The sequence below is a fragment of the Bos indicus genome, chromosome 17, assembly GCF_029378745.1.
Source record: "Bos indicus isolate NIAB-ARS_2022 breed Sahiwal x Tharparkar chromosome 17, NIAB-ARS_B.indTharparkar_mat_pri_1.0, whole genome shotgun sequence".
NCBI classification, from domain to species: domain Eukaryota; kingdom Metazoa; phylum Chordata; class Mammalia; order Artiodactyla; family Bovidae; genus Bos; species Bos indicus.
This window is the reverse complement of record NC_091776.1, coordinates 11,540,466-11,555,403: the sequence shown is the minus strand read 5'-3', so window position 1 is coordinate 11,555,403 and position 14,938 is coordinate 11,540,466. Positions and strand designations below refer to the sequence as shown.

Here is a 14,938-nt window from a genome sequence, read left to right as displayed (position 1 = left end):
AGCGTTCTCTGGCTGCCACACCTGTGTTTCTCATTGTCCCCAGATGTTGATCACGACACTGCCACCCAATCTGTTAAAAAGCAAAATTCAACTGAGTGCATTTGAAAATCTAATTGGCTTGCAGCATCCCATCTAGTGCACAGAAGGGTGCTTCACAGAGTTGTACTAAATTGGGAGGTTTTTATAAGCAGGAGGAGGGTGGGGCAAGGAAGTTATTAGCAAAAGAAGAGACAGACTTGTTTCAGGCCAGGTCATCTTCTTGGGGAAAAGGAAGGGCAGGGTTTTAGTACACTGGTTACTTCACTAGTGCATTTAAAATACACACATTGTTCTATATGTATACATATAATGTACAAATTATTCTGAAACATTTCTTTTTGCACAAAATTAGTTTTTGGAGATTTGTCTTTGCTAGGCATACTAGTTCATTTATTCATTTATCAACTACCCTATATGGCTTCTATCGTACCAATACCATGGTGAATCCATAGTCATTTTAATAGATATGTTTCAATTTTCACTACCATAAACAAGGATACAATAAAAATTCTCAGTTTGTCTCATTTCTTTAGGGAATGTGCTTAGAAATGGAATTTCTGGTTCATACATTCTAAGTATCTTTACCTTTATTATCCAATACAGTGTCAGATCTACATGTGTCCAATTGTTCTCTAAAGGGAGAGGGTGGGAAGATTTGGGAGAATGGCATTGAAACATGTAAAATATCATGTATGAAACGAGATGCCAGTCCAGGTTCGATGCACGATACTGGATGCTTGGGGCTAGTGCACTGGGATGACCCAGAGGGATGGTATGGGGAGGGAGGAGGGAGGAGGGTTCAGGATGGGGAACACATGTATACCTGTGGCGGATTCATTTTGATATTTGGCAAAACTAATACAATTATGTAAAGTTTAAAAATTAAATAAAATTTAAAAAAATGTTTATTTCCCCATATCCTCATCAACACTTGAGGTTATTAGATTTTTTTATTTTTTTGTCAAAGTGGGTGAGTACAGAATGCATTTTCTTATTTTACTATGATTTTCCTGATTAACTGTGAAGTTGATATTTTCATATTTTATTGACTATTTGGAGTCCTTTGCCTATGGATTATTCTTATATTCTGCTCATTTTTCTGTTATGTTGTTTCTTATTGATCTTGTAGATTTACTGCATTCTAAATACTAATAGTTTATTGGTTGTATACATTTCAAATTATTTTTATATTTATTCCATTAATACTGTGTGTTTGGAAGGGGTGGGAATGTATATCAAAACATAAACTTTTACCTTGACAGGAAATTTTCTTATTTATCAGTTCCATAGCACTTACAATGGGTCAAATATTTTCCTTTAAGTACTTTATACATATTAACTCATTTTAAATTTGATAAAACTCATGAGGAAGGTGAAATAGATGCTATCATTATCCCATATTATTTTTATTGTTACTTCAAAAGTAACAGATTTATTTAGATACAATTTGCTTATCACTTATTTATAAACATAAAGCTCGCACTTTTAAAAATTGCACAATTCAGTGGTTTTAGTATATTCACAAAGGTGTGTGACCTTTATACATCCCATGCCATGATAGACTACATTTTATTTATTCATCTGTCAGTTATGCTGCTATGAATGAACATTTATATACACATTTTTGTTTAAATATATATTTCCAATTCTTTTGGGAAGATATCTAGGGGTGGAATTGGAATTTCTGAGTTTTAAGTTAATTTAGTATTTAATTTTTTGAGGCACTGCAAAACTGCTTTCGAAAGAAGTTGCATCATCTGATATTCCTATCAGTAATGTGTGAGGGTTCCAATTTCTACACTGAGGGTTCCAATTTCTACATTGGTTCTCTACATTGTCCTGATCACTTGATATTGTCCATCTTTTTTTTTTGTTATAGTTAGCCAAATGGAGATGAAGTGATCTTGCAGGTCTCTGTTCAAATATTACTTCCTCAGAGAGTCCTTCCCTTATGGCCCTTCTCCATTATTATCTATCACATCTCATTTATATCCTTCAAGTTTTCATAACAATGTGTCTTGTTTATTTACTCATTTGATAAGACATCTATTGTGTTCTCCATCATGAATGTTGGCTCCATGGATACATTAATAGCTTCTCTGTCTTGTCTCTGATCATTTACAATATCCTCGGTGCTGCTGCTTTAATAATAACAGTTCAGGACATGTAGTTTAAAAGCTAGAATAAATCAAGAGCATTTTGACAATTAACAAAGGTGAATAAACAACTTCATTGGGAACTTCAGTCTTGAATGAGTTGCTGCTGCTGCTGCTGAGTCACTTCAGTCGTGTCCGACTCTGTGTGACCCCATAGACGGCAGCCCATAAAAAGCAATTATAGTTTTCTATGGTGTGTGAAATTGGCAAAATGAAGAGGATTTCTTATATCCTTGATGGCTTCCTTCCATCCTTAAAATTTCCCCCCTTTTTCCTTTTTTTTTTTAAGTTTAGATCGAACCTGAGTTGAGTGGCTGGTTTAGAATCAGAAAGTCTTAGAGTTGGAAAGGATGAGAAAAATATCATGTAGCTCATTTTTCTGATTAAGAAACAGGGGTCAGGGGGCCTCCCTGGTGGTCTAGTGGGTGAGAATCTGCCTGCCAATGCAGGGGTCATGGGTTCCATTCTTGGTGTGGAAGCTTCTCACATGCCATGGAACAACTAAGCCTGGAGTGCCACGACTCCTGAGCCGGTGCTCTAGAGCCCGTGAGGCGCAGTTACTGAGTCCCTGTGCTGTGACTGCTGAAGCCCACTCTCCTAACAGCCTGTGTTCTGCAACAAGGGAAGCCACTGCAATGAGAATCCCATGCTCCCCAACGAAGAGCAGACCCTGCTAGCCACAACCAGAGAAAGCCTGTGTGCAGCACTGAAGACCCAGCACAACCAAAAGCAAATAAATAAATCTTAAAAAAAAAGGGGTCAAAAATGAGGGAATTTTTCTCCCAAGGTCACAGAAGAAAAAGTAGAAAAATTATTTTGTTTTATATTTATTTATGTATTAATATGCCAACAATGCATGCTCATGGATTTAAATACAGAAAATGAAAAAAAAAATTCTATCACTTGTAACTCTAGCTTTTATAAGTAACTGTTAACATTCAGTGGTATATCTTTCAGGAATTGCTTCTATGCATATTCAGTAATATAAATGTAAATGCTAAATTTGTGGTAATTTGTTGCAGCAGCAATAGAAAACTAATATGCCTAGTTTGAAAGGTATTACTGTTGTTGTTGCTTAATTGCTAAGTCGAGTCTGACTCTTTTGTGACCCCATGGACTGTAGCCTGCCAGGTTTCTCTGTCCATGGGGATTTTCACAAGAATACTGGAATGAGTTGTCATTTCCTTCTCCAGGGGAGACCCAAGGATTGAACTGGCATCACCTGCATTGGCACGCAAATGTTTTACCACTGAGCCACCAGGGAAGCCCATGAAGGATTAATACTGCTATAAATTATTTGACTAATTACTTATTGGGTATTTAGGTTGAATCTATTAATAGGTTTTGTTTATTCATATACTAGCCTGCAAAAGGAACTTCAATAAATAGCTTTGCATCTTCAATATTTCTCACTTGTCTGATTTCCTGAGACAAATTCTTAGAGGTGAAATTTTAGGGTCAAAAAATGTTTAAAGGCTTTTGGTACATGCTGTCAATTTGCTCTGAGATTTAAAAATTTTTTTATTTTTTACAACTTACACTTCTACTGCTTTGCTTTACCTACCATTGTAACATTGGTTATTTTTTATTCTTTTCAAATATTGATCATATGGCAGATAAAATGTTAGGATTACACTGCTGCTTCAATTTGTATTTCTTTGACCACTCGTGGGTTCTGAACATGTTTTAAAGTTTAGGGATTACAAATGGTGAGAAGTTGTTCTCTGATGGCAAAGTTATTCACCCTGGTAAATTCTTTATTGTCTAAGCAAATAATGATGAAAAACTTTTTTTAATATTGATACAATTCATATTTATATATACATATAATTATAGCTATATAAAATGTAAAGTTGTTATATATACATTCAAAAATTGGGAGACAATAACAATATAATCAGTTGCAATCTCATTGTTTATGGGTATGATTTTATGAACTGTTATGTCAGACAGAGCTTGAGAAGTTAGAAACAAAAGCAAGATGTTTGGAAACAAAATCAATTTTTAGTAATATATAAACAAAATCTAGAGCATTTGAATCTTTTTCTTTATTTGATTTTCAGTCAATTAGGGTTTTCTTTCTTTCTTTTCTTTTTTTTAACAAAGTAAGGTTCTCCAAATAATTACACGACCACATTATTCTCCAGGTCACTGTTTATAATTTCTGTATGTAGGGGGCAGGGGGAGAAGAGATAACTATCAATTAGTAATAATGTTAATACAATACATTCCTTAAAAAAATATCTGGGTAAAGTAACTTCAGAAGGAAGGCATTTAAAACTTTTCAACTTAATGGAAGTCATTTCTTTGTCTAAAGACTCCCTATATTTCACCTTTAAAGGAGACTCTTGAAAGTTAACCAGAAATGTCTTCTACATTTCTATATATACTATCATTCCTGTGCAGACGCAATCTCCGCCCTATGAGAGGAAAGGAAGGTACCTAGAAGGGAAGAAATAAAGGAAGAGAATAAAGATAAAGGGTCCTTTAAAAATTAGATCAGCGCATGTCTACCCCAGGATATTATCAATGTTAACCTAAAATGTGGGAGCACAAAAATATTTGTTTATTGTAACCTGGGATACATTTTTTTTTTTTTTACCACTTTCAGGGATTCTTATGAGAAAGTATGAAAAGTTGAAAAGGCATGATGAAATTGTACCAGTTCTTTAAAGAAGAACACGAAAGCTCAAGTAATTGTGGTACATTATGGAATGCTGTATTTTAGGTGCTGTTACTTTGATAAAAAAGGAATTAGAGACCATTGTAGATACGTATGCCTTCTCAGTGAGTGGTCCTCGCTGCATTATTTATGGAAGGGCCTTTTATAGGTAAGAACTAGCATTTGATGTGGTTGTGATTTGCATCTGTCATCATAAGAGCTTGATTTTGTTTTCAGTTTCACAAATAAAAATGACTCAAATTGAAATTTAAGGAGAAACCAGCAGAGAAACCTTTTGATTAAATCTATCAGAAGGGAGAGCAGTGTGGCTGTTTAGCATTCGATCGTCAATTCCGGTTTCTACTGACCTTCCCGACAGGCTTATGTTTCACACATCTACTGCCCTGAAGTGTTTTCAAAAATGTGGGGATTAAAAATAGTCCCACAAAACTTTCCAAACATCTTTTTAAGGGATCTTAAAATTAGTTTAAGAAGACACTCTAGCAAAAGGCTGCTATTACAGAAGTGGTTTTAGAGGGGAAAAATAAGCATCTGTTATTTGGATTTAGAACTTCAAAGCTAGAATATTCTTGTAAAGCAAATAAAAGTTTTCTCATAGTCAATCTTTTTAAACAGTGAGATGAGATGGTGTATTTGTAAAGAAAATGCTTAAGGAAACACTTTACACTGTGGTAACAGAATCATTTTGGTCTTTAACAGTTTTTATTGTTAAAACAATAAAACGTACTATACACAATGTATAGTCATGTATGTGGAAAAATTTTAACCAGTTATGTATAAAAAGTAAAATTATTCTCACTTTCCCAAGTAAAGCAAACTGTCGGAGCAGTAGTTACCAATATGGTAGTCTATTGCTTACAATCCTTTTACATATATTAAAAAGATTCTCTGGAATTTTAATAAATCTTTATCCCACCTTTATTCAGCATAGATTTCCTTAAGCTTAAAATGATTTTCTCATTAGACACAACCAAATTTCAATTCTAAAGTAGCACTATTTCTTGGAGAATAATGGATAAGAGGAAAATTTTACAATTTAGCTTATGGATAATTATTGGTATTCCTAAGCACTTGAGATAAATTTATTTTTCAAGAATTTAAATGTTTTAGACTAAATCGGTAGCAAATTGTAATACAAATTCCAATGAAAACATAGTCATAGTTTTGTTATAACCCTATCTTTATTACAACTCTATCTGTATTATCTGTAACATACTCCTGTAACAGGTATTGAAGACTGAGGTGGTATGATAAATTTCTTCTTCCTTTGTTGCTGAATCAAAAGCTGGTTTAAGTGTCATTTTTTTTGATTACCTGAAAATCTGAAATAAATTATGAAATTTTATATTGGGCTAGAAAGTTAAAAACACACACACACACACTTGCCACATTACAACTGACCTTGAACAACATGAGTTTGAACTTTGGGAGTCCACTTATACGCAGACTTTTTTCAACAGTAAAGCACTATAGTACTATATACAATTGGTGGCTGGTTGAATCTGCAGATGCAGAGCTGAGGATATGGAGGAAACAAGTATATGAAGGGCTGACTATAGGTTATATGGATACTTTCCACTGTGTGGAGGAGGGTTAGCACCCCTACCTCCATGTTGTTCAAGGATTGACTGCATTTTGTATTCTGTAATTTTTAGACATAGCTGAAAAGATTAAAAGTACTTAACCTTATGTAAAGTACATTTGTGATTTTTAAAAAAAAATACTGTGTTTCAGTATTATCTATGACTTATCAAGTGTTAGATGAAGTTACTTTTTATGTGTGTTTGGAGAATTACATTGTATTAATATTTAGTATCTTGTATAATGTGGATACTTAATAGAAAGTTTAACTTCATTTATCATACCCACTGGATTCCTCTTCCGAAAACTCTGAGGTGTGATATAAACTTTCCATTGTGGATCTTCTAGACTCTCCTAAAGAAAAAACATGTATACATTTAATGTTTTATCTCAAATACAGTTTACAGTTCTTTCGAGTTTGAACCTGGAAATCCCTTTTCAGGGGTATCTGGTGTCTCAGACAGTAAAGAAACTGCCTGCAATGCAGGAGACCCAGGTCTGATCTCTGGGTTATGAAGATCTCCTGGAGAAGAGAATGGCAACCCATTCCAGTATTCTTGCTTGGAGAATCCCTTGGACAGAGGAGCTTGGTGGGCTACAATCCATGGGGTGGCAAAGAACTGGACACACTGAGGGATTAACATAATACAACAACAACTCTTACTCTTATCAACTGTGTGTAATGTAATGTTATATAGACAAAGCTGTTATGTATCACTTGTGTTACCAGGGCAGATAATATTGGTCAAAGATGGCCACAATGATATCTCCCACTCTGCATGTTCCTTAGAAGTATGACCTTGCTATTCCCCTTCCAAGAGACAGAATCCAATTTCCCTCCTGCTGAAACTGAGCTAGGCTTAGGACTCTTTTGTAATCAGTAGCATGTGGAGGAAGTGACTGCATGAGTTCTGAAGCTAAATCAGAAAAAGCTATGCTGCTTCCATTTGATTCTCTTAGGATTCTTGCTTTGGAGGAAGCCAGTTGCCATATAAGAAATCCTACCACCCTGAGATTGCTGTCCTGCAAGGCCATGTATAGATGCTCCAGTTGACAGTCCCAGATGACCTTCTAACCATCCTAGCAAAGCTCCAGTCAGTAGCAAATCCACCCATCTGTCAGTTGAGTGTCATCACTAGGTAACCTCAACTGATGTCTAGCCAAGCCATATTGGAATTCCTAACCCACAGAATTCTAGTGATATATGAAACAGCAACCGGAATAGCCACTGTTTGAGGATCAGATGACTCATTAAACAAAAACTGAGAAGGACAATTAATTTAGAGACCTATATAAAGCACCCAAATAATAAGACTTAGGAAACTTAGACATGAATAGATAACGCTGATTTGTTACTTAACCTTCTTATCTGCCCTTCCACTTTTGACTTGAATGCACTGGGATGTATCTAATAAGATGCTCTTTATCCTTGCTGATGACAGGTGTCCATGTCCCTCTTCATTTCCTGCATTCTACTTTTCATAAGGTTTGGCACATTTCATATTTGGTGTCTATCTCTCACTTACCACAACTCCTGAAATATTTCCACTGTATTCTCACTTTATTTTGTGAAATTTCTTTTCCTTTCTTGCTCTGACAGAAACCTGGCTGTCCTCGGAGGATACTGCCAGCCCAGAAACCCTTTTTTCTTTCCCTTGGTCCTCTTAGTATTGGACTTGGAGATGGGCAGGTGTCCTCCTCCCTATTATTCTCTTTCAGGGCACTTGCCTTCCCGTCTTCTCTTCCTGAAACTCACGTCATCAGTTACATACTCAACTATTGTTGTGATCCACTGCGACTGCAGTATTCTCAGTTCATTGGATCACTGGCTTATTGTCACTTTCCGACTACTTTCTTAATTTAGCAACTTAAATGTTCATGTAGAAGGCTCTTTTGCCCTGGATCTCAATTCCTTGAGCTCTGTTCTTTCAGGCTGTCTTTACCTTACTGCAGCCACCAGTTCCCGTGCGCACTCTGAGACTTCATCACTACAGGCCCCCTCAGTTACCTGTGTTCAACTAGCTGACTACCAGCTTTTATCCTTTCTAGATCACTCCCTCTATGACCCCACCACCAGCAGTTCTTCAACCCTACTGGGATTTCCAGTTCTATCATCTTTTCATTGTTCTCTCTGTTTGATTTCCTCTTTCCCTTCTTTGAACTGTTCAAATTCCATGGTCATTCACCCTCTTGCATAAACGCTGACTTCCTTAACCTTTTCTCACTTTGTTGTACTCACTTGACAAAACTATAACCCTAGGAAAATCCAACATGCTGCCTATTCCTGTCCTGAAGCATAAGGTTCAGCTGGAAAAACATACAAGTGGGTCTCATTTTAAATTCATGGTCACAGACATTAGGGGGAACCCTTCACGGCTTCCCAGGTAGCATAGTGGTAAAGAATCTGCCTGCCAATACAGGAGATGCTTGATATGCAGACTCAATCCCTGGATTGGGGAGATCCCCAGGAGTAGAAAATGGCAACTCAGGCCAGTGTTCTTGCTTGGAGAATTCCATGGACAAAGGAGCCTGGTAGGCTAAAGTCCATGGGGTCTCAAAGAGTTGGACAAGACTGAGGCTGCATGCGTGTCATGTCATTAATATGTTCAGGCCATCCTATTAAACATTCCTAAGTCCATTCATCATTGGAGAAGGAAATGGCACCCACTCCAGTGTTCTTGCCTGGAGAATCCCAGGGACGGGGGAGCCTGGTGGGCTGCCGTCTGTGGGGTCGCACAGAGTCGGACACGACTGAAGCGACTTAGCAGCAGCAGCAAGTCCATTCATTCTTCCACTTTCCTAGATGACTTATTTACTCTTTTTTTTTTCATTTTCCAAAACCTACAACTCTCCATATGCATCATAATTCTCATCTGATGATTTATTTTCCATTTTCATAGAGGAAATAAAACATAGTAGGAAAAAGCTTCTACAAGCTCTGTGCCCAGAGTTATTCTCTTAATTCTGCTCTGTGTGTTTCATGTCCCCATGCTCCTATCTACCTCTACTTCTTTACTAGATCTCATTCTCTCTTGAATACACAAGACATGGCTCCAGTAATTCCTTCTGTCTTTCACTTATCAGTTTTTTTGTACTCTCCTAAATCTTCCCCATCAGCATATACAGATTTGGTTGAAGGCACACGAATAAGTTCTCATCAATGAGTGTGGACAGAATGATACATACTGCTTTTGGGTCTGAGCATTAGGCAATGGGCATTCATTTCTCCTTAAACTTTCCATTTCCTCAATCTTGAACATGGAAAATTATGATTTGGTTCCGACCATGCAGATGATAATGACATCCAAGTCAGTGGTTCTCAACTGGATGACTTTTCTCCACAGAGAAGGTTGGGAAACATCTGCAGATATTTTTGTTGTTAAAATTGGTAGGTGGAAGTGCAATTGGCATCTAGTGGGTAGAGACCAAGGATGCTGCTAAATATCTTACAACACTCATGACAGACATACCATTCTCCCCAACAAAAAAATTTTTCAGCTCAAAATTTTAATAGTGCAATATTGAGAAACCCTGCCCTGGAGGATGGTGGAGCAATAAGACAGAAGGTCATGACCTTCTGAATGCCTGTGGGACTACCTTGTAAATGTAGACAGCTCACTTCAGGATTAGGGAAGAAACAAACTTCCATACACTTAAGCTACTGTACCTTTGGGACTTTTTGTAATAGAAGCTTAGCCTTTACTTTAACTAATATATTCCATCACTATTTGAAGTAAAGAACTACCTTGGGCTTCTCAGTTGAATATTTTCAATGCATTACAATATAGAGAACCATCCAGACATCCTAATACCTATTTTATACTATCTAATGTCTTCAATTCAGCATTCCCTTTGGTTTGGCAGGGTGTAACAATATTTCTTTTTTTTTTTTTAACAATATTTCTTAAACTGGAGAAATTGTTCCTGGACTTTCCAACTTTGAAATTATACCTGGCTGGTCTCAAATAATTGTTTAACATTCATTTCCCAGGTGTTGAGCCAAGGTGATTTTTATTGTGAAATATTTTCAAGTAGATTCTCTGAGAAGAATAACTGTATCTACAGCTTTTCTTTTACTCAACTTGGGTCACAATTTCTGGTTTAAATAAAAGGCATTTACACTTGCTGTGTTGTTGTTCTTCAGTCACTCAGTCATGTCCAACTCTTTCTGACCCTAGGGACTGCAGCACACCAGGCTTCCTGGTCCTTCATCATCTCTTGGAGCTTGCTCAAACCCATGTCCATCGAGTTGGTGATGCCATCCACCCATCTTGTCCCCTGTCATCCCCTTTTCTTCCTGCCTTCAGTCTTTCACAGTTTCAGGGTCTTTGCTAATAAGTCAGCTCTTCACATCAGGTGGTCAAAGTATTGGAGCTCCAGCTTAACCATCAGTCCTTCCAATAAATATTCAAAATTGATTTCCTTGAGGATTGACTGGTTTGAGCTCTTGTAGTCCAACGGACTCTCAAAAGTCTTCACCAACACCACAGCTCAAAAGCATCAACTCTTTAGTGCTCAGCCTTCTTTATGATCCAAAACTCACATCCACACATGACTACTGGAAAAACTATAGCTTTGACTATACAGACCTTTGCTGGCAAAGTAATGTCTCTGATTTTGGTTGGTTACACTGCTTAGGTTGGTCATAACTTTTCTTCCAAGAAGCAAGCATCTTTTAATTTTATGGCTGCAGTCACCATCTGCAGAGATTTTGGAGCCCAAGAAAATAAGTCTGTCACTATTTCCATTGTTTCCCCATCTGTTTGCCATGAAGTGATGGGACCAGATACCATGATCATTGTTTTTTGAATGCTGAGTTTTAAGCCAGCTTTTTCACTCTCCTCTTTCACTTTCATCAAGAGGCTCTTTAGTTCCTCTTCACTTTTTGCCATTAGGATGGTGTCATCTGCATATCTGAGGTTATTGCTATTTCTCCTGGGAATCTTGATTCCAGCTTGCACTTCATCCAGCCCAGCATTTTGCATGATGTACTCTGCATATACATTAAACAAGCAGGGGGACAATGTACAGCCTTGTTGTACTCCTTTCCCAATTTGAAACCAGTCTGTTGTTTCATGACCAGTTCTAACTGCTGCCTCTTGACCTGCATACAAGTTTCTCAGGAGGCAGGTCTGGTATTCCCATCTCTTTTAGAATTTTCTACAGTTTGCTGTGATCCACACAAAGGCTTTAGCATAGTCCATGAGGCAGATGTCTTTCTGGAATTTTTTTGTTTTTTTCTATGGCCCAACAGATGTTGGTGATTTGATCTCTGGTTCCTCTGCCTTTTCTAAATCCAGCTTGAACATCTGGAAGTTCTCAGTTCAAGTACTGTTGAAGCCTAGCTTGGAAAATTTTGAGCATTACTTTGCTAGTGTGTGAGATGAGTGCAACTGTGTGGTAGTTTGAACATTCCTTGGCATTGCCTTTCTTTGGGATTGGAATGAAAACTGACCTTTTCCAGTCCTGTGGCCACTGCTGAGTTTTCCAAATTTGCTGGCATATTGAGTGCAGCACTTTCACAGCATCATCTTTCAGGATTTGAAATAGCTCAACTGGAATTCCATCACCTCCACTAGCTTTGTTCTTAGTGATGCTTCCTAAGGCCTATTTGACTTTGTACTCCAGGATGTTTGGCTCTAGGTGAGTGATCATACCATCGTGGTTATCTGGGTCATTAAGATCTTTTTTGTATAGTTCTTCTGTGTATTCTTGCCACCTCTTCTTAATATCCTCTGCTTCTATTAGGCGCATACCATTTTTGTCCTTTATTGTTCCCATCTTTGCGTGGGATGTTCCCTTGGTATCTGTAACTTTCTTGAAGAGATCTCTAGTCTTTCCCATTCTGTTGTTTTCCTCTATCTCTTTGCATTGTTCACTTAGGAAGACCTTTTTTTTTTTTTTTTTTTAAATTTCTGCTTGCTATTCCTTGGAATTCTGCATGCAGATAGATATATCTTTCCTTTTCTCCTTTGCCTTTTCTTATTTTCTTTTCTCAGCTATTTGTAATGCCTCCTCAGACAACCATTTTGCCTTTTTGTATTTATTTTTCTTGGGATGGTTTTGATCATGGCCTCCTGTATAATGAACCTCCATCCATAGTTCTTCAGGCACTCTATCAGATCTAATCTCTTGAATCTATTTGTCATTCCCACTGGATAATCAGAAGGGATTTAATTTAGGTCACACCTGAGGAGTCTAATAGTCCACTTTCTTCAATTTAAGGAGTTCATGATCTGAGCCACAGTCAGCTCCTGGTCTTGTTTTTGTTGACTGTATAGAGCTTCTCCATCTTCGTTACAAAGAATATAATCAATCTGATTTCAGTATTGACCATCTGGTGATATCCTTGTGTAGAGTCATTTCTTGTATTGTAGGAAAAGGGTGTTTGCTATGATCAGTGTGTTCTGTTGGCAAAATTCTGTTAACTTTTGCCCTGTTTATTTCTGTACTCTAAGACCAAACTTGCCTGTTACTTCAGGTATCTCTTGACTTCCTACTTTTGCATTCCAGTCCCCTATGTTGAAAGGGACATCTTTTTTTCCCACTGTAGTAGGAAACCTTAACAAAGGTTACCTTACATAAAGGAACTTTTGAAGTTATTCAGGTGTTCAGAGATTTCTGTTCACTTGCAATAAGGTGAGAATCATGGGACGGTTGACTCTTGGGTTCCATCTTGCAAAAGCACTCAATTTGATTCCTAACCTAGTTTTCCTGCTGTAGGTTTGACTTAAGGTATGATTTGAGATGTTTGACCTGTAGGCATTCAAGGAAGCTAGAAGATTAGGACCCATATCACTCTAGCAAGGGAGACCAGAAACAGTGCAAACTTGAGACTGTGGTGTTTGCTTACACTGCTTACCATTTCAACAGAAACAGGTATCTCCTTGTTAGTAATAGTGAAAGTGAAAGTGTTAGTTGTGTCCAACTCTTTGAGACCCCATGGATTGTAGCCCGCCAGGCTCCTCTGTCCCTGGAATTCCCCAGGCGACAATACTGGAGTGGGTTGCCGTTCCCTTCTCCATAGGATCTACCCCACCCAGGAATCAAAACTGGGTCTTCCTGCATTGCACGCAGATTCTTTATCATCTGAGCCAAAGACTCTCAAAGCATAGATTCCCATAAGTGGGCAAGAAAAGGATCTGATTTCACTAGCTTTTAGCTTAACCTTGTACCAAAGAGCAATAGAATAAGTCAACAATGCTGAATTGCAATAAACCTACAATCCCATTCCTTTACATGAAGACAATGGCATATAATTTTCATATAATACAGTATGATACACAAATGAGATTTTAAAAATGCTATCTGGAAGTGAGTATAAATTGAAATGGAAAAGATGTTACCTGGTAGTTCTGTGGCTGAAAAGGTGAATGAAATTTTATCATTTTGTCATGCAAAACATCTTAGTGGCCTTACTAGAAAAGGGTAAATAATAACTCATATGTAAAGGTTGTGTCAGAGTTTATAGACTAGACCCCTGGTAATGGATTCAACCTTTCCACAACAAATCAAAAGTATTGTTGTATGCTCACATGAATATACAGCAGTCATTACCTTAAATTTAAAACTCACTATAAGCAGCAAACACATCGAGCAGGATATGAAGGCTGTATTGTATCAGTGTGGTCTGCAGAGAATTTCTTCATAAGGTTTTTTCCTTGTTGAAATATGTGTTGCAGTTCAAAGCTAAAGGGATTACTTCTGAATAGTCATCATAGAGGTTGATTACGTTCGTATATTATATTTAGCTGGACCCTGCAGCTATTACTCCATTAGGTCTGCTGGTCCTGCTATTGGCAAAAAGTTGATCACCTCATGTTAAAAGACTGTGCTTTCTGTTGACCTTATCAAAATGTCTCAAAGGGTTTTGTTAAAAAATAAAATTCAGATTGTGTTTTATGAAAATGATTAAGAATAAATACCATGTATGAAAACTGCTCGTATCTTCTGGGTGATTGTAGCATTATGACATTGTTAATGAGGAGCTTATATTTTACTTTTGCATCACAGCACAATTTACTTAAAGCCATAGATTCAATTTTAGTAGAAATAGCTCTTTATCATGCCGAGAGTAGAGAGTCTCAGAAACTGATTTCCAAAAAATGGAGAAGTCACTACCCCTGCCCCATGTATTCAGATCATATAGAATTAACACCATGGAATTAAGCCCAGTACATCAACATTAATACAGTAGTACATCAACAATGGCCTATTACAATGTGGTTTTAAAAGGTAACTGTACTGAGAACAGAGTATATACACTGAAATTTGTCATTCACACTTGATAATCAAAAAAATCACTTTAAATAAATGAATTAAAATTTAACTGCTTATCTTCTAGACAGCATTATATCATTTCATTCAGTTAATCACAACAGTAGAAAAATTTTAAAGAAGTGAGTTGAATATATATATACTTATAATCCTGAGTCCAATTGCCAATATAGGGCATATTTTAATAAACTCGACTTTTAAC

General features: G+C 37.0%; 1 protein-coding gene across 4 annotated transcripts in view; it reads right to left on the bottom strand.

Annotated features, from left to right (window-relative positions):
- Positions 1 to 4,221: 4,221 nt before the first annotated feature.
- TTC29 (tetratricopeptide repeat domain 29) overlaps positions 4,222 to 14,938 on the bottom strand; it is a 273,994-nt gene continuing 263,277 nt past the window's right edge. For 2 of the 4 annotated variants that reach the window (XM_070769024.1, XM_070769027.1), the window contains 2 exons: positions 6,748 to 6,813; positions 4,644 to 6,200 (listed from right to left, as the gene is read on the bottom strand). In XM_070769024.1, the coding sequence (XP_070625125.1) occupies positions 6,169 to 6,200; positions 6,748 to 6,813 (98 nt within the window). In that variant the 3' untranslated portion in view covers positions 4,644 to 6,168. The other 2 variants (XM_070769026.1, XM_070769025.1) reach the window with 2 other exon arrangements.